This window comes from Haliotis rufescens, unplaced genomic scaffold (assembly GCF_023055435.1).
Source record: "Haliotis rufescens isolate VD_foot unplaced genomic scaffold, xgHalRufe1.0.p SCAF_33, whole genome shotgun sequence".
Classification (NCBI taxonomy): Eukaryota; Metazoa; Mollusca; class Gastropoda; order Lepetellida; family Haliotidae; genus Haliotis; species Haliotis rufescens.
In genome coordinates this window covers 1181240-1208572 of record NW_025964035.1, presented here as the reverse complement: position 1 = coordinate 1208572, position 27333 = coordinate 1181240, and the positions used below count along the sequence as shown (strand labels likewise).

The following is a 27333-nucleotide window of genomic DNA, read 5'->3' as shown; positions in this document are numbered from 1 at the left end:
TCACCCCAGTATGTAAAAGGCCTGATTCTGGTAAGCAACAAGCCTGCGCTCTTGTGACTATATACTTACTACTTGGAGTCTGGAGTCCAGCCAGCTCTCACGATGTACTCCATCCAGGGACAGAAACTTGACAGTGGCTCCATCATGTGGCGCTCCACCGCCCCCTCCAGCAGCTGGGGGAGACACAACACGGGGTCACAGGGGGCGACTTTGTCAACAAACATGTCGTAGTCTAGGGATGGGGTGAGGGATGGGGCTGTTTTATGCCCCTATAAAATCAGAGATTTGTTTGGGTTTCCAAACTAGTGAGTGAATGAGGTTTTATGCCGCTCTTAGCAATATTGCAGCAATATCACATTGCCACAGCTCCCTGCAGTGTTTTATTGTATGATAGACAACTCCCATTCGTTTATCTCTTATATGAGATTTCAACATTATTTTTAAGGATGTCGAGAAAATGTTCAAGCTTTCAAACATTTCCATGTATTTAAATAATGATAATAACTCCCTGTATACAATCCGACCCCGGCAATGTCGGACAAGTCCTGTTTATGTACAGGGGGGTTACATTTGGTATTTCCCGGATATTCTCACAATTTTCACTTCGATAATCTGTATCTTTTCACCCATTACCGATTGTCATATCTCTCCCACGTTTGAATGCGATCGCTTGACCATTGTATATATATGGGTAGCCCAGCTACAGCTAAAGGGAACAACTCACTGGACACTAAACTCGTGAAAATAATGGTGTCCAGTTTACGCCATCATCAAGCGCATGCTCAAATCTCCAGAAATGACGTCATGATAGAACAATGTTTTATCGTGAAATGAACCATGCTTCGTTTTTCAGCTATCTTATATGTTGCAATACATACTGCAATACAGATACCTATTTCGCAAAATACTGCAATACAATTTTTTGGACAATATCATCTTCTGAAAAAATGACTAATGATGGCAATGATTTTACAAAAATTGAACAGAGGATTGCACTGCAATATTCCAGCTATATGACGGCGGCCTGAAAATAATCAAGCCTGGACCAGACAATCCAGTGATTGACATCATGAGCATTGATCTATGTTATCATGACATACAATGAGATGCAAATCAGCCAATCAGCGAGTGTGACCACTCGATCCCGTTAATCGGCTCTTCAGACAAGCATGGGCTGCTGAAGATCAATTCTACCCCGGATCTTCACAGGTCTGAGCATCGATCTATTTTATCATGACATACAATGAGATGCAATCAGCCAATCAGCGAGTGTGACCACTCGATCCCATTGATCGCCTCTTCAGACAAGCATGGGCTGCTGAAGATCACTTCTAAGCCTTACAAGAATAATAATACTGTGTGTAATTACCGAACCATCTTCCCCCACTTCAAACTCTATAATCTTCAGAGTACTCCTGGCGTTTGTTGTACCTAAAACATTGACATGATCATAAGATGAATCAAATGGCACCAGAAAAATGAAAATGCAGTATATCAGCTTATAATGACGAAATGGTGAATGTTTTGAATGAGTTTCATGATCGAGCCCTTGAGGAATTTGAACCCAAACAATGGAGTTAGGTTCCACACTGCAAGTGAGTGTGGACCAGACAAACCCGAGACTTATCCATGATGACACACATCTTCCTGAGGCAAGGGAGTTAACTGACTTCAAAAGTCCAGTTTCAGCCCTTGCTGAACTAGGCTGGAATTATGGAGCTGTATTTTGGCTGGATTAACGAGTCTAAGCATTGTCCAATCATAATCGTGGAATGAAAACAAAATGGCGACTGCAGGGAAGATTTGGGTCGATTGCAGAATTTGCAGAGCATTTTACCGTCAATTGGGCATCAACAGATGTTTTCCAAATGTTTTCGTGTTTTTAAGGTGCTCAAATGATTTGATGTACTTTGCGAGGTAAGACCCATTTTATTACAATAAAGATCTTGATTATCGATCACATCGTCTGGACTGGGTGCCACCATTATGTTACATAGAAAAAGTGAAAGGAGAGACGGAATCTGATTGGTCAGTAGGAGGGACATAGAAGGGACATAACTCATAACTGCCACTGGTGGCTCTACGATTGAGCCAAAATATTCCAGCCTAGTTTGGCAAGGGTGAAAATGGACTTTTATAGTAAGTTAACTCCCTTGCCTCGGGAAGAAGGAAGACACACTATCAAAGTCATCGAGACTGGTCATCCATTCCATGTCGCCAGCAGAGGTTTCTGGGACCTTTTCTAACCCTGAATCCCCAAGAGTCTTTGAGTAGCTGACCAGTAAGTGGACAGTGGGCCTACCTGCACGAGGGTACCTGTACTCGTCGATACCCTGGTCGTCTGTCACAGGAGCAAACACGTGAAGAATCTCCACATCGGACTCATCCACTTCCTCGTACAGGATCCTGAAGGTGCTTGCTTCATCTAGAAAATATAACATTTTGGTGTTAGTGTTCCAAATTATGATTTAAGTCAAAGAGTCCTTGTCATAACCCTAATGTTAAAATGTAAAAGATTAGGGCGGGGGTTGGGGGGGGGTGGCCATAAACTGTCAAGGACACATCCCCTAGCCCAACCCCCATAGTGTTTGTTCGTTGTTTAATGCAGCATATGACGGTGGTCTGTAAATAATTGAGTCTGGACCAGACAATCCAGTGATTGACATCATGAGCATCAACCAAGTCTGCAAGCCTGAACACCCGATCCCGTTAATTGCCTCTTGCGACAAGCATAGTCGCCTTTTACGGCAAACATGGGTTGCTAAAGACCTATTCTACCCCGGATCTTCACAGGTTGATATCTCAATGAGTTCCTGACAGAGAATGGGAGCCAAACGGTGTACAGACAGGTTGTGATGTCTCTCGCTTGGCAGAGAGTATTGTGTCATGTGATTAGAAATCAGGAGAGATCTCGCAGACAGGAATATGGGTAATTGAATCTGAATTTCTTGAACGGATTCAGGTGTCATCAATATTCTTGTCCCAGACTTACCTGTAGATACCAGGTGAGCTATCGATATTTGTGTTCCAGGCTTACCTGTAGATGACAGGTGAGCTAACGATATTATTGTCCCAGACTTACCTGTAGATGGCAGGTGAGCTAACAATATTCTTGTCCAGGCTTACCTGTAGATGACAGGTCAGCTAACGATATTCTTGTCCCAGACTTACCTGTAGACTGTGTGACTTTAGGCATCCACCAGTACCCCGTGTAACGGTCAAACTCCTCCTGAACCACGAATGACGGTACCCCCGCCACACAGGGGTCTGCTGCGAGTCCCCCCTCACCTGCATTACAAGATAGGATGTAGTGATTGGGTTTGTAGCAGTAACATAGACGAATACATCCTGAGACATCACAGTAGACTTACAGTACCTGCATTACAAGATAGGATGTAGTGATTGGGTTTGTAGCAGTAACATAGACGATACATCCTGAGACATCACGGTAGACTTACAGTACCTGCATTACAAGATAGGATGTAGTGATTGGGTTTGTAGCAGTAACATAGACGATACATCCTGAGACATCACAGTAGACTTACAGTACCTGCATTACAAGATAGGATGTAGTGATTGGGTTTGTAGCAGTAACATAGACGATACATCCTGAGACATCACGGTAGACTTACAGTACCTGCATTACAAGATAGGGTGTAGTGATTGGGTTTGTAGCAGTAACATAGACGATACATCCTGAGACATCACAGTAGACTTACAGTACCTGCATTACAAGATAGGATGTAGTGATTGGGTTTGTAGCAGTAACATAGACGATACATCCTGAGACATCACGGTAGACTTACAGTACCTGCATTACAAGATAGGATGTAGTGATTGGGTTTGTAGCAGTAACATAGACGATACATCCTGAGACATCACGGTACTTACAGTACCTGCATTACAAGATAGGATGTAGTGATTGGGTTTGTAGCAGTAACATAGACGAAAACATCCCGAGACATCACGGTACTTACAGTACCTGCATTACAAGATAGGATGTAGTGATTGGGTTTGTAGCAGTAACATAGACGAATACATCCTGAGACATCACGGTAGACTTACAGTACCTGCATTACAAGATAGGATGTAGTGATTGGGTTTGTAGCAGTAACATAGACGATACATCCTGAGACATCATGGTAGACTTACAGTACCTGCATTACAAGATAGGATGTAGTGATTGGGTTTGTAGCAGTAACATAGACGATACATCCCGAGACATCACGGTAGACTTACAGTTGAGATGGACAATAAGGCAGCTCTAAGAATCTCTTTCAAGTACACGTACATCACTAAGAGATATTTTACACACACTTCCTTAGCTTCATGGAAAGTATGTTTGAAACATACATTTGTTTTTGATACATGTTGTTTAAGTGTGTGTGTGGTGTGTACAAGTGCGTGAGAGAGAGAGAGAGAGAGAGAGAGAGAGAGAGAGAGAGAGAGAGAGAGAGAGAGAGAGAGAGATAACACTTCCCCTTGGATGCTACACATAGAGTGGTGTTACGACTGAAGTTTCATTACTGCAATATGAGAATTTCACATTCTCATGGTAAAACCTGTGCCAACATGGTTGGAATGTGCCAACATGGTTACCTTTATGAACAAACGTGAGTCTCTTCTCCTGCCCGCTAATGAGATGCGTGATCCACAGATCGCCATTATGAATGAAAGACACCAGGTTTGTATCCAGGGGACAGATCTTTGGATCCAGACGAGCCCCTAAACAACTTGTGCTGATAGCCGTCGGGAGAATCACTCGGTCATCTTCAACATGCTGCCGAAACAGAAGTGAGAGCAGTTAGTGGAGGGATTCATCTTCGACTCCAAGCGCAGTGCCCTCTACAGGCCAATCTTTTAACCAAACACAATACACGAACGAACAAAAGTTCCAAGTTGCCTAAATTCAGTGGTATATTAAATTTGTATTTTAACACTGCATTCGATGAAATGATAATCTTTCTCTTTATTGGTCTGCATTCTTGTTACCAATGAAATACAATCTCCGCCTTTGACAGTGATAGAGCTCTAACATTAATTCAGACCATTAGACTCCACATTCACTGTGTCCTTACATTTCGCTATATTTTATACTGCTGCATTGAATGAAATACAATGTAGAAATACCTCTGTAAATGCTGAAAGTAAGAACATAAGGACTTCAAAAACATTTCCATTTTTTATGAAAATGTGTTTTTCCCAATTTGCCTACCAATTGTCAGGGTAGGGCTGGGATGATACACCAACTGTGCCCTCTGATACATATCACGATACCTTGCTCACAATCCGATACGTATCACGATACCTTGCTCACAATCCGATACGTATCACGATACCTTGCTCAGGACCAGATATGTATCATGATACTTGTATGTGCTCGTGTCTGTAGTGAGTAACCCATATTTTTCAGACAGGATAGTCAAACATCTGGCACACTGATGATTTACAGTTGGCAGTGTCAAAAGATGGTGCAACGGATGAAAATATTTACTTTTTCACTTCTAATTTTCACTACAAATAGTGTTTAGTGTAACAGCATTAAAGTAAACATTTAACATATGAATTGATATTTATTACTTTGTGTGCAACTGTGATCGATACTTGTATCGAGAAGTAAAATATCGTGATCCACCCCAATGCATCGTGGGTGTATTGTCTCACCACTAAGTCAGAGTGGCCTCTTAAAAAGGCGACATGCATATAATCAAAAACTAGACCAGACAATCCAGTGATTGACAGTGTGAGCAATGATCGATGCCATCAACCAAGTCCCCCCGGAACATGATTAGTGAGTGAGTGAGTGAGTTGGGTTTAACGCCGCTTTTAACAGTATTCCAGTTATATTGCGGCGTGTCAACTTAATGTGGGAGGAAAGCCCGAAGTGATGCAGGTCTAAGACGTTTACCAATTCGGTGAAACCCACGAGCACGGGTATGGTGCTGACAAACCTAGAAACATAATCGGGGCGAACCTGGATTCGATCCCACAATCTTAGGTTTCTGGTGTGCCCAGGAGACGCAACTCTGCACAGCGAATCGTGGCGCCTTAGACGACTGGGCGACCCGTGCCCCCGGAACATGATTAAGTGGCTCTAACAAACTGCATATGTTAGGGAGCCATTCCAACTCTGACATGTCTGAGTCACTATGGTCCCCAGTTCAGCCGCCTCTTACAACTAGCAATGGGATGAAGGGGGATACACTCGAACCCGTATTCCAACCGGGGTATTGTGCAGGGTTTACGAACAAAGCTCCAGATAAGCTGCGTACTTGCATAAAATACGCATCAGAAATACAGAAATACAGAAATATGCAGTAAAATAAAATCCAAGCGTATCAAATACGCAACAAACATTACAGATACGCTACAAAAATAAAACTTGTGCGTATCATCAAAATATTGTGAAGTAACCCTGCGTATTCGATAAGCAAATCAGCAACTTATTTTGAAATTATAAACGGGCATTCCGTCAAACTTGCCAAACTCCACGTTGACAGTTACATCATGATCATTTGCCATCACACTTTCTTGTGGAAGTATCGTGGTATTTTTGAGTCCTGTAAAGCTCTCGAACCCACACGAAACCAGTTTGCAGGGCCTAGATGAATAGTATTTTTAAATATTTAACTTAAATATCCTCATGTGTAAAAACTAGTGGGTAACAGAATACTCAGATAGAATTACCGAAACCCAATGATTTATAAATGCATGGGTAAAATACCCACAACACCAAAAGCTTATCTGGAGCTCTGTAGGAACAGTGTTCCCCTGGCTTTTGAAACTGCTAGTCCTTGTGGACTGGCAACTCTAAAATTTACCAGTCCCCTCTAATTTTTGCCAGTCCGAACTTTCAACAAATAAAAAGAGGTATGAAATTTATTTGGTTTAAATTCTTTCAATTTGCATGTTCAGTGCAAAGATGTCATCTCTGAAGTAACTTAGTTAGATATAAGTATCATTCACACAAATTTCTCTCTTTTTTTAATATTTCGAGACAAAGTCGCTGAAAATTATGGTAACAGACAAGCTGACTTTGTTCGAAAAATGTACTTATATGAATATCACCGATGTTTTGTTCAACAACAAAGATTTATAAGGTACTTTATTTGCCGGTCCACAGGGACTGGCAGTCACCATGGTCACATGAATTACTGGTCCACTAATTTTACCGGTAAAAAACTGGTAATTACCGGTTAACGGGAACGCTGAGGAAGTTAATAATGTGACATGTTTACTCACGCAATCCATGGTGTTGTCCACACACGTAAACAGACTGCTACACGCAGGAAACACAAACTTCCCCTCATTCTCCACAACATCGTACGACGTAATTCCATATATCCCAAGCCTCTTCCTCTCCCTCATCAACTGTTCTTCTCGGGACAGTTGCCCTGACGACGGCTGGAAAGAGTCTAGTAATGATTGCCATGGTAACACATAATCCTGAAAATCAGATGGTAGGTCTACATAGAGCAATGTGTTTTCCCGACCCTTGATTGGCACTCCTAAAAAGTACAGTCTCGTCACAGTTCCATTGTCTGTAGAGATATTCCTGAATGTGAAAGATGTCGGCACACTGCTAACTAGAGCAGTCAAAAGTTTGCGTGTATCCCGCACGCACTTCCTTAGTTCGTCCCAGGACTTTTTCCCAGTCGTGTTGGTTTGTGGCGGAGATCCGGACACATGGTCGTAAGGATCAACTCCAACTTCAGAGGCCATTGTACTTTACTGATACTCTTCTCCCACTAAGCCACGGTCATAGTATTGCTTTAAAATCTGCAAGAAAAGACATGAGATGTAAAGAACACTGACAGGTAGATTTAACAAGGTTTTATGTAGCCCGACCCGTGAAGATTCCGGGATAGAATAGGTCTTCAGCAACCCATGCTTGCCATAAAAGGTGACTATGCTTGTCGTAAAAGTCGACTAACCGGTTCGGGTGGTCAGGCTCGCTGACTTGGTTGATACATGTCATCGATCCCAATTGTGTGGATCGATGCTCATGATATCAACCACTGGATTGTCTGGTCCAGACTCGATTATTTACAGGCCGCCGGCAAATAGCTGGAATATTGATGAGTGCGGCGTTAAACAACAAACAAACCAAACCAAACCATTTAAAAGCTCCTGGCCCTTCTCCAATCTTATCTGCCGACTACCAAATGATTAACATGGTCCCGACCCCCTATTCACATGACCTACTCCCCCAAAAATATTTTCTCATTGAAAAAAACGGATTTACAAGTAGTTCCAATAAAAAAAAATACACCCAGAAAAGAATTTTTCAAGTATTCTGTGCAGCAAAAAAATACATCAATTACACATTACTCAGGAAAATATGGTACACGGACAAGGGGCGATGCATTGACAAGCCAGGTGGGCCATCTAGTTTACGTTTCAGCAAGCCCTTCGTAGCTCTAACTGGCCTCGGGCCAACGGGCCAGCAATTAAATCGACCCCTGACAGACAAAAGCATCAAAATATCAGAGAAACAAACATCATTATAATAATAATAAAGTCCATCTCTTCAGCGCCATTTCCGTCTACGTAGTCGCTCATAGCGCCTCACACAGGGTCATAGACACATCTAAAGAGATAAGTCACCAGGTGTGAAGACTTTCATGAGCTGGTTATCATCAGCATAACCATGACGACTAGTGTCAAAAGTGTCTGTAACTTTGCCTAACTGAGAAATATAAATCACAAACAACAGAGGTTCCAATACAGAACCCTGGGGTTATGGTCATCCAAATAAGGTAATAATGTTCTCGGAGATCAGTGGTTGGGAAAACCTCAGTTCAAATGTCTATAAAACCTTTACTAGGCTATTATGCTTGTTTTGTGTAAAAAATCTGTGATAATATACACAAGAAAATAAGGACGGTCATGTTAATTTTGGTTTTAGGGGCACTCATACATATTAAAGCTAAGCTGGTCTTGTCTAGAAGTTGGGTGGGAGGTGATTAATATGGCAAATGCTGTATGCGATAACAGCCTGGGATGGCTTGAGCACAAGTTTGCCTGATGTTTTAGGCGGTCTGTGAAAAAGACTTTTGTGTCTCCTAATCATGTATCTTAGCATTATTTTCATTATATTTTAGCACTAATATTTGTACCCGTATGAACAGATCTTAACAGACCAAAAGAGATTTTACTTGACACAGATTTCGGACACATAGCTTATGTTACAGTTACAGACTCTCAAGGTGTCTTCAGGGGCTGTAGATTTATAAAAGTTTCGGGGGTATGTTACCATGGTTAGTCTGCGGCACTTTTCTGAATATACTTTAATTTTGTCCAGTCAGATAAGTTTATTAAGTCTGTCATTTGGACTAGTTATAGATTCAAAAGTATGGTAACAATATGTTGGCTAGGCAGTTAGCTGAAATCTGTGAATCTATGCATAATTCGACATATCTCATTTGTCACTGATTTTTCTGGTCCAGATTTGATCGTTTACCAGGTGCCTCCACAATCTTGGGCAGGACGGAAGGGTGTTAAGTAGTGATCTAATGATACAGCAATGCAGTAGTGTATCCCGACACAATGCTAAACGAAACTGTTCAACAATCAGCTTACAGATTCTCTAGTATATATATTTCCTGGTTGGCTATAAATAACATATTACAATCAAAGTTTTTGACACTGACCAAAATTTGTCAGTGGGTCAGTGAAAAGTAGAGCACAATTTACTTAATTTTACTGGTCCTTAAGAAAATATACAAGACTCAACCAGTGTTGGAGTTGAACACTAACTCACAGTGTTCTCTAGCCTATATATTTTGGCTCTACAACATCCAACCTCGATCACTGAAATTTAAAAACAAATTATTAAATTTGTGATTCACCTGTTAAAAGAAAAAATATCAAGTTATGAAACAAAAGTGCTGTATTGAAATACGAATCCTATCGTATCACCTAGTATTGGGTGAGTGAGTGACTTGGGTTTAACACCGCGTTCAAAAGTATTACAGTTACATCGCGGCGTGTCAGCTTAATGTGGGAGGAAAGCCCGAAGTGATGAAGGTGTCAGACGTTTACCACTTCTGTGAAACCCACGAGCACTGGGTATGGTGCTGACAAACCTAGAAACATTATCGTGGCGAACTGGGATTCGAACCCATAATCATAAATTTCTGGCGTGCCCAAGCAATATTCCAGCTATATGATGGCGGTCTGTAAATAATTGAGTCTGGACCAGACAATCCAGTGATTGACATCATGAGCATCGATCCATGCAATTGGGATACAATGACATGCATCAACCAAGTCAGTGAGCCTGACCACCTGATCCCATTAGTAGCCTCTCACGACAAGCATAGTCGCCATTTATGGCAAGCATGGTTGCTGAAGACCTATTCTACCCCGGATCTTCACGGGTTCGTTGCTGGGGTTAGAGGATGTTTTATATAACATACGAAAGAGAAGATGGTGGCCTGTCTGAAATTGTGGGGATAAACCTGTGATTGCAAGATTAAAAGATTGATTAGAGGAACAAAAGTATTGTACTATCAAACATTTATATTCAGTTTGTGCAAACATTTGTTTGAGTCTATTAGCCAAAACATCATTTTCAGTTGACCTTACTTGAACCATATGATCTTGTGAACATACTCATCCAAGCTGATTTAACTTAACAAATTTGAATAGACTCTAGAGGACAAGTGGATAAAGCTTGTGACTGCACCTCGCAACCAACTAATCCGCTGTTCATTTGATACAGGGGTCCTAATCTCCCTGCTTATTAGGGGCGTCACTGGTAGGAAAATCAAGTATCAATATGACTAATAACAAAATTAGTAGTTCTGTATGTTTAAAGATGAAATGTTTCCTGGTCCAACAAATGTTTAAAATTGAATTTCTGCCTTCGCATTGTCCATCAAAAACATGGTAATCTTAAATGTAAAGTTTCTGAGTCAGTGAATTATTAATTTAATATTGATATTAAAAAAATTGTACTGATACAGTATCCAAAATAAAACAATTATCGATACATTATCGCGATAAACGATAACATCCCTACTGCTGATCCTTACAGGGTTATTTGGGCCCTAAATTAACATAAGTTCACTAATCTGAGAATAGCAGAATTCAGCAGCGAGATGTTCTTGGGGGACTCCCACTTTTCTCATAGCTTTCAGCTCTGTAGTCTAGTAGATCATTTCTACAGATGAATGAATGGGAGGTAAAGGTATCCACATATTGCAAACAAACATGTATACAATAATAATCTATAAATTTCATGTCATTATAATAAACCTGAATGAATTGATTTAAGTATGATTTCTAGTTTGCCAAATAATCTGCCATTAATGTGGTGTGAAGCCATTCGATCAACCTGTCAACATGTTATTATTTACTATGACGATAAAAAGTATACTTTGTAGATAAAGTACTTGATAAAACATATTGCCAACACTCGCCAATAACCGTATCCCATAAACGGATACAGTGGATCATAGAAATTAATTTGTAAGAAGTCACCGATATGTTTACAATCCCTCAAACTCTTCGAAAGATAGGATTTTGTGTCACAAGTGTGATTACTATATCATGTGATGCTTTTGCAGTCATCTGAATATATATGACAACATAATCATAATGTGTTTGTTCTAATTAGGCATTGAAACTGTTGTACATATCCTTACGAGTGTTATAAATGCGTATTACGTGACATTCCGTACGTTATATTCAACGCAATCGAGCAACGACATCACTAGTGCCCTTTGTCAGAGGTCAACTTACCCCAGTTTGTGATATACTTCCGGTGGTGAAATGTGCCAAGATATTCTTAAAATGTTTAGATTATCTGTTGAATACAAATGTAAATTAGTTTACTGATTTCATGTATTGTACATGTGGGGAAAGGTTAATATTTTCCAGAGATATTCAATGAAACATAGGGTAAATAACAAGATGGCGGCGCCCACGTATCATGATTTGCTTGAAAAGGTAAACATTGGAAAAAAAGCCCTGATAACTTCATTGAATCAACGTTATTTCGAATTTGGACGAACAGAATAATGTATTAGGCTTCAAACGAGTACAGTATTAAAACACAAAGGCGTATGGTGATTAAGATAAGGAAATCGATGTTAACAGCTGATTAACAGATAGGGAGCTTTTTCAGAGGAGGGGAGATAACTGTGATTATACAAGTGTCTTGAGCACTTAATCGAAACATGAGTGTTGAGAATATTAATGTTATGTTTTCAATTTCGTTTATGATTGCATTCACTGGACCGATTTCATTAATCAACATGATGATGTGCCCCAACTATGCACTGTAGAATTGGGAATTAGTTAGAGGAATTATATATCGACCAAACAACAAACTCAATCAATTGGAGGATGAACAACAAGCTATGAGGAATTTACTGTACTTGACAGCTGAACATTTCACTTCGTAAACTTTTCAACTCACTTTGAATGAAAGAAGTGAACTGCAATGCTTTGGCTTTATTCTTTCTTTTTTCTTTCTGTCGCTATATGGCTGAAAAAATGCTGATGTGACATTAAATGTTAACTCACTCACTCATTCTTTCTTTCCAGACTAGAGAACAACCAATGTTCCAGGACCTGCTAAGATTTCTGTATGAGTTTGCCTGGATACACAACTTTGTGACGACACGTTTTTTTGTAGACGAAGTGTGGCGACATATGCCTCAAGAGGTAAAATGTTTGTTTGTTGTTTAATGCCGCACCTCGCAATATTCCAGCTATATGACTGAGGTCTGTAAAAAATGAGTCTAGACTATTCTGTTGACAGTGGCATGATGTTCTGACATTGTGTTGAATGTTGACAGTGGTATAATGTTCTGACATTGTGTTGAATGTTGACAGTGGCGTGATGTGCTGACATTGTGTTGAATGTTGACAGTGGCATGATATTCTGATATTGTGTTGAATTTTGACAACGGCGTGATGTTCTGATATTGTGTTGAATGTTGACAGTGGCGTGATAGTCTGACATTGTGTTGAATGTTAACAGTGGCATGATGTTCTGACATTGTGTTGAATGTTGACAGTGGCGTGATGTTCTGCTGGCCTTGACTGCGGAGGAGTTGAACCACCTGCCTTTTGAATTCCATCAGGAAAGGGTAAATAAACTCTCTGTTTACATCTTACATGGTCGTTGATTGTCTGTGCTGATGTTGTTGGAAACTCCACACATAAAATAACTTGTTTTGGATATACCCAAGTTTAGCTCAACTGACAGAAAGTTAAGTAATCGTATGTTGTGGCCTCTTTCTCTGATTTCTGGAATTTTTCCAAAAAGATCACTGAGTCCACTGCACTGAAGCCTCATATGCATGTTCCCAGAAGGATGTCAGCCCACTCACTCACTCACTCACTCACTCACTCACTCACTCACTCACTCACTCACTCACTCACTCACTCACTCACTCACTCACTCACTCACTCACTCACTCACTCACTCACTCACTCACTCACCCACTCACCCACCCACTCACCCACTCACCCACTCAACCACTCACCCACCCACCCACTGAAGATTCCGGGGTAGAATAGGTCTTCAGCAACCCATGCTTGCCGTAAAAGGCGACTATGCTTGTCGTATGAGACGACTAAGGGGATCTGGTGGTCAGGCTCGCTGACTTGGTTGATGCATGTCATTGTATCCCAATTGCGTGGATCGATGTTCATGACATCAATCACTGGATTGTCTGGTCCAGACTCAATTATTTACAGACCGCCGTCATATAGCTGGAATATTGCTGAGTTCGGCGTTAAACAACAAACAAACACTCACTCACCATGACATAACTTGAATACTGTTCTAAACAGCTCCATCTCACTCACTCACTCACTCTTCCTGTCCTACAGGCTCACTTCCCTCCTTCACTGAAGAGGTTCCTGCAGATGTCACACAAACTGTCTCTGATCAGGGATCAAGTCAACATCTTGGGCAAGAAGGCTGTAGACCCAAATCTGAAACGTGGAATGTCGCCCAAAAAACTTCATGAAGTTACTAATATGTCTGCTGTTGTCATGGAAACTGCATCCAAAGCTGGCTGTGATGTCATTGTAGATATAGGATCAGGATTGGTAAGACATCTATTGTAGTCTTTAGAAAATATGTTTATCCATATTTTATGGTGGAAAAAGAAATAGCCAAACTCTGCACCCATAAGACGGGGTACCATTGTCTCACTTATGTTGTGTCTGTGTTGTGTTCTGTTGTGTCTGTGTTGTGTTTTTTGTGTCTGTGTTGTGTTCATCTTCCCGAGGCAAGAGAGTAAACTGACTTTAAAAGTCTAGTTTCTACCCTTGCCGAACTAGGCTGGAACAACTGGGTTGATCGTAGCGCCACCAGTGGCTACTACCAGGTTTGTCCTGTCTAAGCCTCTCCTATGGACCAATCAAATTCCACCTCTTGTATCACTTGCGTTTGCTTCACACAAAATGGTGGCGCCCAGTCAGGACGATCTGATCAATAATCAAGATCTATATTGTGATAAAATGAGTCTTACATCGCGAAATGCATCAAATCACATGAGCACCTTGATAAAAAACATTAAAAGATTTGGAAAATATCTGCTGACAACGAGTAGGCGGTGCACATGCTTTGCAAATTCTGCAATTGACCGAAATCTGCATGACAGTTCATGAACCAGATTTCGATTTCGGTGCGTGATTTTGATTTGACTATGCATAGACTCGTTAGTCCAGCCAAAATGTAACTCCATAATACCAGCCTAGGGTGGAAACTGGACTTTTATAGTCAGTTAACTCACTTGCCTCGCTAAGATGGTCTGTGTTATGTGAAGGCCAGGTTCGTGCAGGCTTTAAAAGGCCTTGAATTTTAAGCTCCTTCTTAAAATGCCTTGATTATTAATGTCAACCTTGAAAAGCCATGAAAAATCCCATATGACATACAGTAAGCTACGGTCATAACAAACTCAAAGGAACCACCAATTTTAGTTTGTTCTAACCATATTTAGTTATATGCATATATGCATCATATAAACAGCAAATGGACGGGACCCCAAAACAGTTGTTACATCTGTGAGTTCATTATACGTGTGTTTGTTATAAAACCAGTTTACTGTATACATGTATGGCTTAGTTTATATTATCTGCTGGTTGTGAAAATACATCTTATTGGAAAATTTGTGATACGTCTCCTCAGGTCTTACCACAAATATATGTGTCCCGGATTTAAAAAATATACTTGTCAGACTAAGACTGTTTATTATAAGCGTGTTCGTTATAAACCCAGTTTACTGTATGGCTTAGTGTATATTATCTGTTGGTTGCGAAATTACATCTTATTGGAAAATTTGTGATACGGCTCCTCAGGTCTTACGACTAATATATGGTGTGCCGGATTTAAAAAATATACTTGACAGACTAAGACTGATAACTGAATTAAAAAAGCCTTGAAAATAACACTTGGCAGCATTGTCTAAGCTATTATTATTATTATTATTATTATTATTATTATTGTTATTATTTTGAACTGACCATGCAGGGTTACCTGGGCCAGGTGCTACACAAGTGCTATGGGTACTCGGTGGTTGGAGTGGAGGGTTGTGACGGACATGTGGAGCGGGCTGAGAAGAGAGGTGCTAAACAAGGTATCATGTCTACGTGGCATCAACCAGGATGTCCCTAGGGAAGAAGAGGTCTTCAGCAACCCATGTTTGTAGTAAGAGGCGATTAATGGGTGGTCAGGCTTGCTGACTTGGTTGATGCATATCATTGTATCTCATTCACATAGATTGATGCTAATGATGTCAATCACTGGATTGCCTGGTCATTTTACAGCTGGAATATTTTGTTGTCAAAAGGTGAATTTATCGTTGTTGTGAAAAATGGTTATGTCATTAATTGCCAGTTGCTGACGCCCTTTAACTCTATATATATTTCATGAGAAAAAAATGGTATGTCTTGAAGCTGTGATCGAAAGAATATTTGTCTCTCACACAAATCACAGCCACCTCCACCTCATCCTCTATATCTTCAGGGGTTGCATTTCAGAAAACCCACACTAACCCCTGGATTCATTCCCATGGTTCTCACAATCTCAAATTGGGGGCACGGGTGGCCCAGTCGTCTAAGGCGCTGCGATTCGCTGTGCAGAGTTGCGTCCCTTGGGCACGCCAGAAACCTATGATTGTGGGTTCGAATCCCGGTTTGCCCCGATTATGTTTCTAGGTTTGTCAGCACCATACCCGTGCTCGTGGGTTTCACCGAAGTGGTAAACGTCTGAGACCTGCATCACTTCGGGCTTTCCTCCCACATTTAAGCTGACACCCCGTGATATAACTGGAATACTGTTAAAAGCGGCGTAAAACCCAACTCACTCACTCACTCACAATCTCACTCACAATTTGTTTGGCTATGCTACTAAATCTAACATACCAATCAGAATTGCCAGTTAAAAACCAGCCTCCATGTTGGGTGGGCGATATCAGCAGCATGATGGCCACTCCCACTGATTATGATAGAGTTTGAGAGAAATTCATCTTTTTGATGTATAGGATGTCTTCATGTCCATTAAATCTGGCGGTGGCTTTGGTTTCTAGGCAATACGGGTTACCTCCCTTACTCATTTTCTTTTTCCTTATCTTGACGTTTGATTGGTCGGTTAACATTCGTAGCAAACTTGTGTTATTCCGGGACAAACCGAATAGCAACTCGTGCCCCTCTCATGGCCATTTTTGCGACCGGGTACCGTCTTAACGCAAATGGGCATACCTAAAACAATTGTCAACTCGTTACGTAATGGCTCACATATCTTTCCTCATATATTATATATATTTCAGATGCAATTTAAAGCACATCGGGACGTGCGGAACTATACAGTATGATTGAACACATTTAACTGTGTCTTGGGTATATTTTTAGATGCAAGACATATGTAAAATCCAAAATTATTTCGGAGGGATTCTTTGACGAAGAACTTGAAATCTTATGCACATTCTGATTGGTTTGTCGTATTTTGGCACACAACATTCATCGATAGGGGGACGAGTCTTCTTGCAGGTTACGGAAAGGGGTGAGTGGTGACGAATGGGTCGGTAAAATGTACATGAAAATAAGGGGCAGGTAATTTAAGATCGCTAAAACCTTGTGATTGGATCCAGGGCCTGGTGTCGGTTTACCAAAATGCGAGATATTGGAGATATTGAGGATGGCTTCAACCCCCAGAAAGTTATAAATGTCAATCCCTATTGTTTAGCTCCTACTGAATAATTATTTCAGATCTCCAAGATGGCTGCATTCACAATGTCACCTTCAACCTACAGCAGACAGGGGAACATCTCAACGTGTTTCATGACAAAGTATCCAAGGCTCTGAGAAGTCTAAAGCCATGTGTTCACTCACAGACAGCAGTTCAGAATCCATGTCAAGTTGATTCAAAACTGAAATCTGAAAGGGACACACGATGCCAGGCTGGTGTTAGTCCTCAAGATGAGAACCCAAATTTGGACAATAAATATTCTGGGATGGAAGTATGTCAAAGGATATATCGTGGAAGGAATATCTGTTTATGCAATGATGTGTCTGATAACACAGCCAGGACTGTTGTTAATGCCTCTGGAATGTGTCCTGGTGGAAATGAATCAACTCAAACATCACCGAACCTGCCTAAAAATGACATCCGGCAAGAATATCCTGGAGGTGAAGCAGAGACGAGTCATGTGCCTGTTGCTGCACTTTCATCTGAAGAGAGACGTGTGTGTATGATCGGCCTTCACTGCTGCGGGGACCTAACTCCCACAATGCTTTGGTACTTCCTGCACATGTCCAGTGTCCGGGCACTGTGTCTTGTGAGCTGCTGTTACCACAAGATGTCCTTTGATGAAGGTAGGTCACAAATAGAGATTATTATACGAGCATGTGTGTCATACTAATCCTTTGGAGCTCCCCTTTCCTGGAAAACCACAATTTGTCGAAGGACGTTATAATGTTCTTGAATGATCCTTGCTCTGTTGATAAATGATATGATCCTTGAAGGAGTGAAACGAAGACTTTTATTTGTCGTCAATGTAATGAATACAGGGCGCCGCCATTGATACTGGCTCGCACATGGTCAATCCCCCAAACGAGACCCTGACCTCTGACCCATACATATGCATATAATTACAAACCTTTGTTTGCATATACACTACAGACATAATTTCTAGTGTGACGTCATCATGGTCATTCGTCACAGTAAGATTTGAATGTTGTTCGGGTGACTGAAACCATATACTGGTGCAGGAGAAGTGATATTTGCGCAAGTGCACATACATTTATTATGAACTTGATTATTTCTAACTTTAAGGGTAATAATACATTTAAATGATTAGATATCCATCCTATATATTTAACTCACCTGACTGAACTCAAGTGAGCTCATATTGTCGCATGTTGTTTGTTGACTGTCCAACTGCCTGTCTGTCAGTCCCTCATTAATAACTAACCAATTAATAAATGGCTTGTAAAGTTAACACAAACACAGGGAGGTGGGATAGCCCAGTGGTTAAAGCATTCTCTCGCACACTGAGGACCCGGGTTCGATTTCCCACATGGGTACAATGTGTGAAGCCCATTTCTGGTGTTCCCTTGCTGTGATATTGCAGAAATATTGCTAAAATCAGCATTGGATTTGATTAGCTAATCATGCCCTTTCTTTTACGTTGATGTTTCCATAAACCCAAAATATTTAGTCCACCCCCGCTAACAGACTACTGACTCCTGATTGGCTCATAAAAGAGTGGGCGGGGCTTGTGTTGCATTTTTGCGCTGAATGTTGCTGATTTCATATTGTCTACAGTTTTTTGTGTGCTAATGATTGAATAAGCAGTCTGTGAAGTTATCATTGTTGGTATATTTCTTTATAAGAATCGACGTCAATATGTTTTTGCATTATGTAGTTATAAATATAAAACCTGTATGCACACCGGTTCTTATGTTTATAACTCCATAAATGCAAAAAGAAAGTTTAAGTCAATTATTAATTTACTTAATTACCCCATATGAGGATTTTTGTAAAAAAAATATCTATACTAATACAATGTATATGTGAATACACAATGCCATTTAGAAAGTGGTCAAATGTAACCGATGTTATATTTGGGATAACACTTTCTTAGTAAAGTACAGATTCTCGTACTTTTTTGGGGTTGAGTCCCGTCCGGGATTCGAACCCACACTTGCCAGAGTGAGGCACCTAATCGCCAGCACACAAAGTCAGCGATCTAAAACACTCAGCCACCGAGGCTTCCACAAAAATGAAAGTCCGACAACTGGTAGTCTAGATCACGTACTTTGAGTACCTCTCTGACAAGTGTAAATTGGCACGGCTCCCATGGCCGAAAGCTATGAATACACAATGCCAAAGTGGCATAAAACCATACTCACTCACGCACTATTTTCCTAGAAAATAACAAATTAGAAATTAACGAATCCTAGCAACCAACAGAAAAACGTCCCCACACTTAGACACAAGGCTGATGAACTTCATGATTTACTATGATCATGATGATATGACTGTTCCTTCAATAGCTTGTATTTCTCCTCAGATACCAGCCAGTTCAACAGCTTTCCTCTGAGTGAGAATTGTCGGGAAGCCTACGCTGACATGAAACGCCAACACCCTGGCTGGAGCCTTCACCCTGTCAGCTTGAGACTAGCAGCCCAGGAAACTAGGTATGTGGTCTCCTTGAGACTAGCAGCCCAGGAAACTAGGTATGTGGTCTCCATGAGACTAGCAGCCCAGGAAACTAGGTATGTGGCCTACTTGAGACTAGCAGCCCAGGAAACTAGGTATGTGGCCTCCTTCAGACCAGCATCCGGGGAAACTAGGTATGTGATCTCCTTGAGACTAGCAACCCAGGAAACTAGGTATGTGGCCTCCTTGAGACTAGCAGCCCAGGAAACTAGGTATGTCACCTCATTGAGACTAGCAGCCCAGGAAACTAGGTATGTGGCCTCCTTGAGACCAGCAGCCCAAGAAACTAGGTATGTGGTCTCCTTGAGACTAGCAGCCCAGGAAACTAGCCATGTGGCCTCCTTGAGACTAGCAGCCCAGGAAACTAGGTATGTGGTCTCCTTGAGACTAGCAGCCCAGGAAACTAGGTATGTGGTCTCCTTGAGACCAGCAGCCCAGGAAACTAGGTATGTGGTCTCCTTGAGACTAGCAGCCCAAGAAACTAGGTATGTCACCTCATTGAGACTAGCAGCCCAAGAAACTATGTATGTTGTCTCCTTGAGACTAGCAGCCCAAGAAACTAGGTATGTGGCCTCATTGAGACAAGCAGCCTGGGAAACTAGGTATGTGGTCTCCTTGAGACTAGCACCCCAAGAAACTAGGTATGTGGCCTCCTTGAGACCAGCAGCCCAGGAAACTAGGTATGTGGTCTCCTTGAGACTGGCAGCCCAGGAAACTAGGTATGTCACCTCATTGAGACTAGCAGCCCAGGAAACTAGGTATGTGGTCTCATTGAGACTAGCAGCCCAGGAAACTAGGTATGTGGTCTCCTTGAGACTAGCAGCCCAGGAAACTAGGTATGTCACCTCATTGAGACTAGCAGCCCAGGAAACTAGGTATGTGGTCTCCTTGAGACTAGCAGCCCAGGAAACTAGGTATGTGGTCTCCTTGAGACTAGCAGCCAAGGAAACTAGGTATGTGGTCTCCTTGAGACTAGCAGCCCAGGAAACTAGGTATGTCACCTCATTGAGACTAGCAGCCCAGGAAACTAGGTATGTGGTCTCCTTGAGACTAGCAGCCAGGAAACTAGGTATGTGGCCTCCTTGAGACTAGCAGCCCAGGAAACTAGGTATGTGGCCTCCTTGAGACCAGCAGCCCAGGAAACTAGGTATGTGGTCTCCTTGAGACTAGCAGCCCAGGAAAGTAGGTATGTGGTCTCCTTGAGACTAGCAGCCCAGGAAACTAGGTATGTGGTCTCCTTGAGACTAGCAGCCCAGGAAACTAGGTATGTGGCCTCCTTGAGACCAGCAGCCCAGGAAACTAGGTATGTGGTCTCCTTGAGACCAGCAGCCCAGGAAACTAGGTATGTGGTCTCCTTGAGACTAGCAGCCCAGGAAACTAGGTATGTGGTCTCCTTGAGACAAGCAGCCCAGGAAACTAGGTATGTGGCCTCCTTGAGACTAGCAGCCCAGGAAACTAGGTATGTGGCCTCTTTGAGACTAGCAGCCCAGGAAACTAGGTATGTGGCCTCCTTGAGACTAGCATCCCAGGAAACTTGAGACTTGAGACTTGAGACCCACTGAGAATAACGAATGGACGTTGTTATTAGTGAACAGTAGAATTTATGTATAGTATTGTTACCTCTCTGATATTGTTAACTGTGATAATGTTGACTGTCTGATATTGTTGGCTGTCTGATATTGTTGACTGTCTGATGTGGTTACCTCTCTGATATTGTTGACTGATGTTGTTACCTCTCTGATATTGTTGACTGTCTGATGTTGTTGACTGTCTGATATTGTTGACTGTCTGATATTGTTGACTGTCTGATATTGTTGACTGTTTGATATTGTTGACTGTCTGATGTTGTTGACTGTCTGATATTGTAGACTGTCAGATATTGTTTACTGTCTGATATTGTTACCTCTCTGATGTTGTTGACTGTCTGATATTGTTGACTGTCTGATGTTGTTGACTGTCTGATATTGTTGACTGTCTGATATTGTTACCTCTCTGATGTTGTTGACTGTCTGATATTGTTACCTCTCTGATGTTGTTGATTGTCTGATATTGTTGACTGTCTGATGTTGTTACCTCTCTGATATTGTTGAATGTCTGATATTGTTGACTCTCTGATGTTGTTGACTGTATGGTATTGTCGCCAGGTCTCGATGGAAGGCTCAGACGGAGACAGACCACGACACCCATGTTAGACATGTTGCTTATAGAGGGATACTAGAGGCATTCTTTATGGAAGGTGAGTGGATGGTAAATATTTAATCACCTATTGTAGCCTGAAGACGAGGGATTACTTGTAATTTGGGTAAAGCCAATCAGTTTGAACACTCATATCTCATATTGTGTAAACAATTAATTGTTAATACTGTTTTCTTTACCCACTGTGTTGATCAGAGGCAAAATGGCTACCCAGGTTAAATATAAATGTCTACACCTCTAACACTTGCATCACTTTGGGCTTTCATCCCTAGTGTAGAGCATCAATCATGGGTTTATGGGTTTGAATCCCAGATCCGCCTTGATTCCAGGTTTGTCAGCACCAACCTGTGCCTGTGGGTTTCATCAAAGTGGTAAGGTCTAAGACATGCATCATTCAGATTTCCTCCCACGTGAAGCTGACACAAGGTGATATGAATCAAATACGAAGGGGTATCTAAAACTTTTGCCTCTGTGAGGATGCTGATTTAGCAGCCTATGCTGGTCGTAAGAGGCAGCTAAATGCATCTGGTGATCAGCCTTGGTATCTTGGTTGATGACAGGTCATCGTACCCCGGGTGTGGGTGTGTAGATGTTCATCAAGGATTGTTTCCGTACACCCATAGGAGAATATAACCAGGCTGTGGATGGCGTCAATGTTTTCTTTTCTGGTACTGGTGGTTGATCATCTTCCAAACTCTCTCTCCAATTAGTGTCCAAAATAATTGCCTGCCCACCTGCCCGTGGCTGACAACATTTCTGTTGGGCTGCATGAAGTTTTCCTCCACCTGCCTGACTGTCTTGCCGATAATTTTAAGACTACTTATGTATTTGGTTTTATTATCACTCCTTGTAGATTCTGGAGTAATTGTTTGCATTATTTCAACTGAATCAAGATGTGATTTGTCTTATTTTTTAAAGATTTTTCAATATTTATAATGTGTAAATGTGGGCAGGCAACTTTGAAGATTGGCAGGCAACATTTATGGGTCACCTGCCCAACTGTCTTTTGGGGTTTAATAATGATTTCAAACACTGCTCCCATGCTGAAATTCCTTCACCCAATGCTTTATTGTTGCATTTGAAACTGCATGCAAGCGTTCATAAATATTTTTGAGTGATTGAACTTCTAGGGTATTTGATGACTGTAATCAATTATTGATGAAGTTATCAACAAGTCATTGGACTGCAGCATGCCAGATTGTGACATATGGATCAATGAACACAGATCAATATTATTATGTGTCACACGTGATCTAACATTTACCTACACAAGCCAGTGTCCAATTGTTCCTTGTACAGTTAATCCTAACTCACTCACTCACTAACTCTTGTGTCAGCTGAGGTCGGCCAACTGGACAGAAAAGTCATCAGGAAGGCAGACTTCTCCAGCTTTGATGCTTTCTCCACATCCATCGTCACAGGTCTAGGTAGGTCTCCCAGGCCATCGTCACAGGTCTAGGTAGGTCTCCCAGTCCATCATCACAGGTCTAGGTAGGTCTCCCAGTCCATCGTCACAGGTCTAGGTAGGTCTCCCAGTCCATCGTCACAGGTCTAGGTAGGTCTCCCAGTCCATCGTCACAGGTCTAGGTAGGTCTCCCAGTCCATTGTTACAGGTCTAGGTAGGTCTCCCAGTCCATCGTCACAGGTCTAGGTAGGTCTCCCAGTCCATCGTCACAGGTCTAGGCAGGTCTCCCAGGCCATCGTCACAGGTCTAGGTAGGTCTCCCAGTCCATCGTCACAGGTCCATGTAGGTCTCCCAGTCCATCGTCACAGGTCTAGGTAGGTCTCCCAGTCCATCGTCACAGGTCTAGGTAGGTCTCCCAGTCCATCGTCACAGGTCTAGGTAGGTCTCCCAGTCCATCGTCACAGGTCTAGGTAGGTCTCCCAGTCCATCGTCACAGGTCTAGGTAGGTCTCCCAGTCCATCGTCACAGGTCTAGGCAGGTCTCCCAGTCCATCGTCACAGGTCCATGTAGGTCTCCCAGTCCATCGTCACAGGTCTAGGTAGGTCTCCCAGTCCATCGTCACAGGTCTAGGTAGGTCCCCCAGTCCATCGTCACAGGTCTAGGTAGGTCTCCCAGTCCATCGTCACAGGTCTAGGTAGGTCTCCCAGTTCATCGTCACAGGTGTAGGCAGGTCCCCCAGTTCATCGTCACAGGTGTAGGTAGGTCTCCCAGTCCATCGTCACAGGTCTAGGCAGGTCTCCCAGTCCATCGTCACAGGTCTAGGTAGGTCTCCCAGTCCATCGTCACAGGTCTAGGCAGGTCCCCCAGTTCATCGTCACAGGTCTTCGTAAGTCTCCCAGTTCATCATTACAAGTTTTTGTAAGTCTCCCAGTTCAATATTACAGGCCTTCGTAAGTCCCCCAGTTCATCGTCACAGGTCTTCGTAAGTCTCGCAGTTCATCATTACAAGTTTTTGTAAGTCTCCCAGTTCAATATTACAGGCCTTCGTAAGTCCCCCAGTTCATCGTCACAGGTCTTCGTAAGTCTCCCAGTTCATCAATACAAGTTTTTGTAAGTCTCCCAGTTCAATATTACAGGCCTTCGTAGTCCTCCCTGGCCATCGTTACAGGCCTTGGTAGGCCTCCCAGTTCATCATTACCAGTAGCATTCTTTGATATGCATTTAGAAACAACTAACTGTTCCAAGCACAAGACAGAAAAGGTGTGCTGCCCAAAGGAACTTTTACATGAGATAGATTGTAGTTGGTGAATTTGTTCCTCAGTTTGATGGTATGACTTTTTCCATGGGTATGCACTCTACATGTGTCTAGATTAGTACTTACCGCGGTGTACAACCTCCACTCACATTTGTAGGACCATTAGCCATTTGTGGCTTAAAGGGAATCTTAGGGTTGTCTGCCTGTGAAGATCCGGGGTAGAATCGGTCTTCAGCTACCCATACTTGCCGAAAAAGGTGACTATGCTTGTCGTAAAAGGCGACCAATGGGATTGGGTGGTTAGGCTCGCTGACTTGGTTGATGTATGTCATTGATCCCAATTGCGTGGATTGATGCTCATGTTGTCATGTGGTCCAGACTCAATTACTTACAGACCGCCGCCATACAGCTGGAATATTGCTGAGTGCGGCGTTCAGCTAAAAACAAAGAAACTTAGGGTTGTCATGAGCATTATATAAACTGAAAACCGATTATGTTTCTAGGTTTGTCAGCACCATACCCATGCTCATGGGTTTCACCGAAGTGGTAAATGTCTGAGACCTGCATCACTTGGGGCTTTCCACCCATATTTAGCTGACACTCCGTGATGTAACTGGAATACTGTTCAAAGCGGCATTAAAAACCTAACTCACTCACTCACTCACCATGTGTCTGTGACTGCTCTTGCTTTTCAGATGTCAGCAATGAGGTCAGGGCTGAATATTTGCGTCACCTTCAAGAGCTGCACACGAGACACGTTCAACACTTCTGCTATGTGGAGGTCATGACTGTGAGTAGCTGTTGATTAAAGTTGAAACCAGATAAACAGTTTAACCAGCCCCTCTAGGTGGCTGCAGATGTAACAGCTCCGTGCTACTCCAGTTTGTGGTCATCTTCCCGAGGCAAGTGAGTTAACTGACTATAAAAGTCCAGTTTCCACCCTTAACGAACTAGGCTGGTATTATGGAGTTACAAAATCGCGCACCGAAATCGAAATTCGGTTCGTAAAGTGTCATGCATAGTTCGGTCGACTGCAGGATTTGCAAGCATTTGCACTGCTAACTCGGTGTCAACAGATATTTTCTAAATCTTTTCATGTTTTTAATCAAGGTGCTCACGTGATTTTATGCACTTCGCGATGTAAGACTCGTTTGATCACAATATAGATCTTGATTATCGATCAGATCGTCTTGACTGGGCGCCACCGTTTTGTTTGAAGCAAATGCTAGTGATACAAGAGGTTGAATCTGATTGGTCAATAGGAGAGGCATAGAAAGGACATTACTCGTAATAGCCACTGGTGGCGCTACGATCGAGCCCAGAAATACCAGCCTAGTTCGGCAAGGGTGGAAACTGGACTTTTAAAGTCAGTTAACTCTCTTGCCTCGGGAAGATGGTTTGTGGTTTGCCAGACACCACTTGTCCGGACTCCTTATTGTGTTCTGTGAGACTATGGCATCTCAGTGTCTGCAGGTGCTGCTACTATGTTCTGTAAGTGTCTACAGGTGCTTGTACTGACTATGTTCTTTTCTGTCAATGTCTGCAGGTTCTACTACCATGTTCTGTTTGTCAGTGCCTGCAGGTGCTTGTACTAACTATGGTCAATTCTGTCAGTGTCTGCAGGTGCTTGCACTGACTATGTTCTGTTCTGTCAGTGTCTGCAGGTGCTACTACCATGTTCTGTTTGTCAGTGCCTGCAAGTGCTTGTACTAACTATGTTCTGTTCTCTCAGTGTCTGCAGGTGCTTGTACTAACTATGTTCTGTTCTCTCAGTGTCTGCAGGTGCTTGTACTAACTATGGTCAATTCTGTCAGTGTCTGCTGTTGCTTGCACTGACTATGTTCTGTTCTGTCAGTGTCTGCAGGTGCTACTACCATGTTCTGTTTGTCAGTGCCTGCAGGTGCTTGTACTTACTATGTTCTGTTCTCTCAGTGTCTGCAGGTGCTTGTACTAACTATGTTCTGTTCTGTCAGTGTCTGCAGGTGCTTGTTCAGCCGGTCCTGGAGACGCTGCTTCAACTAGACAGACACACATACCTCACGGACCATGGCGTCGCTGCTCAACTCGTGCCCATATTCCAGGAGAATGTATCTCCCAGGAACATTGCACTCATAGCTAATAAACAATAAAAATCATTGAGTTTCCATCATTAAACCTCACATGGACTCCCACTTAAGCGCCTGTAGTTCGGAATTTCAGCAATACTGTTCAAATCAGTATTAAACCCAACTAACTCACTAGGAATCATTTGTTTTACCTCAATCCAGTCTTTGTTTGAAATAGAAACAATGTGTGTAGCATCACAGCAGCGAATGGGCCCTTGGTTTATGAGCTCTGTGCACATCTAGCAATTAAGGAACTTTGGTTGAAGATGTAATTTGAGTGCACACTGAATTATTGGTAGGCTAACAACTGTTTAGTTCCAGGATAATGCTTTGGACATGGATACAGCACAGCGTAAATATTTAATTTATCACTACTCTACCATGACACTGAAGAATGCTTGATTCTGATTGGTTTAAAAGAGGTTTCCTTTTTGCTACGGAGACCCCTTTTAAATATATGCCTCACACAAAACAAACGTGTGCATTATTACTTCGATGGCCTACATATCGATTCATAAAAAATGGCTGCCGATCGATCACCCAATAGAAACTGTAAAACTTCAATATTTTTCCTATTACACGATAGGTCTCTAATAATACAAGCCAGGTCAACTGCTCTCGTGAAATTAATAGACCACCTAATAGGGGCCTAGAGGAAATACGGTAGTTTGATATCGGATAT

The 27333-nt window shown here is 42.2% G+C and overlaps 2 protein-coding genes across 9 annotated transcripts in view; one reads left to right on the top strand and one right to left on the bottom strand.

Moving 5' to 3' along the window:
- The window catches only part of LOC124151629 (dipeptidyl peptidase 9-like), a 28516-nt gene extending 16772 nt beyond the window's left edge, over nucleotides 1-11744 (bottom strand). Inside the window, exons 1-7 of one of the 3 annotated variants that reach the window (XM_048380833.1) lie at nucleotides 11688-11744; nucleotides 7243-7779; nucleotides 4600-4780; nucleotides 3172-3288; nucleotides 2303-2425; nucleotides 1370-1431; nucleotides 70-173 (exon numbers count right to left, since the gene is read on the bottom strand). In XM_048380833.1, the coding sequence (XP_048236790.1) occupies nucleotides 70-173; nucleotides 1370-1431; nucleotides 2303-2425; nucleotides 3172-3288; nucleotides 4600-4780; nucleotides 7243-7722 (1067 nt within the window). In that variant the 5' untranslated portion in view covers nucleotides 7723-7779; nucleotides 11688-11744. Of the gene's footprint in view, nucleotides 1-69; nucleotides 174-1369; nucleotides 1432-2302; nucleotides 2426-3171; nucleotides 3289-4599; nucleotides 4781-7242; nucleotides 7780-11651 lie in introns of all 3 variants that reach the window. The other 2 variants (XM_048380832.1, XM_048380830.1) reach the window with 2 other exon arrangements.
- A 175-nt stretch (nucleotides 11745-11919) lies between these two features.
- On the top strand, nucleotides 11920-26681 carry LOC124151628 (methyltransferase-like protein 25B). Of its 6 annotated transcripts, none has more exons than XR_007217942.1 (11): nucleotides 11920-11955; nucleotides 12556-12675; nucleotides 13032-13103; nucleotides 13852-14073; nucleotides 15500-15605; nucleotides 17236-17841; nucleotides 19542-19668; nucleotides 21835-21937; nucleotides 23224-23313; nucleotides 25242-25336; nucleotides 26520-26565. XR_007217942.1 is itself a non-coding variant. In XM_048380857.1 (11 exons), the coding sequence occupies exons 1-11, from the start codon at nucleotides 11920-11922 to the stop codon at nucleotides 26673-26675; spliced, it is 1722 nt and encodes a 573-aa protein (XP_048236814.1). In that variant the 3' UTR covers nucleotides 26676-26681. The 6 variants fall into 6 exon arrangements, 4 of the variants coding, with proteins under 4 accessions (XP_048236814.1, XP_048236816.1, XP_048236817.1 ...); XR_007217943.1 differs by lacking the exon at nucleotides 26520-26565 and adding an exon at nucleotides 26011-26023; XM_048380857.1 differs by having other exon boundaries at nucleotides 21835-21926; nucleotides 26520-26681.
- The last annotated feature ends 652 nt before the right edge of the window (nucleotides 26682-27333 follow it).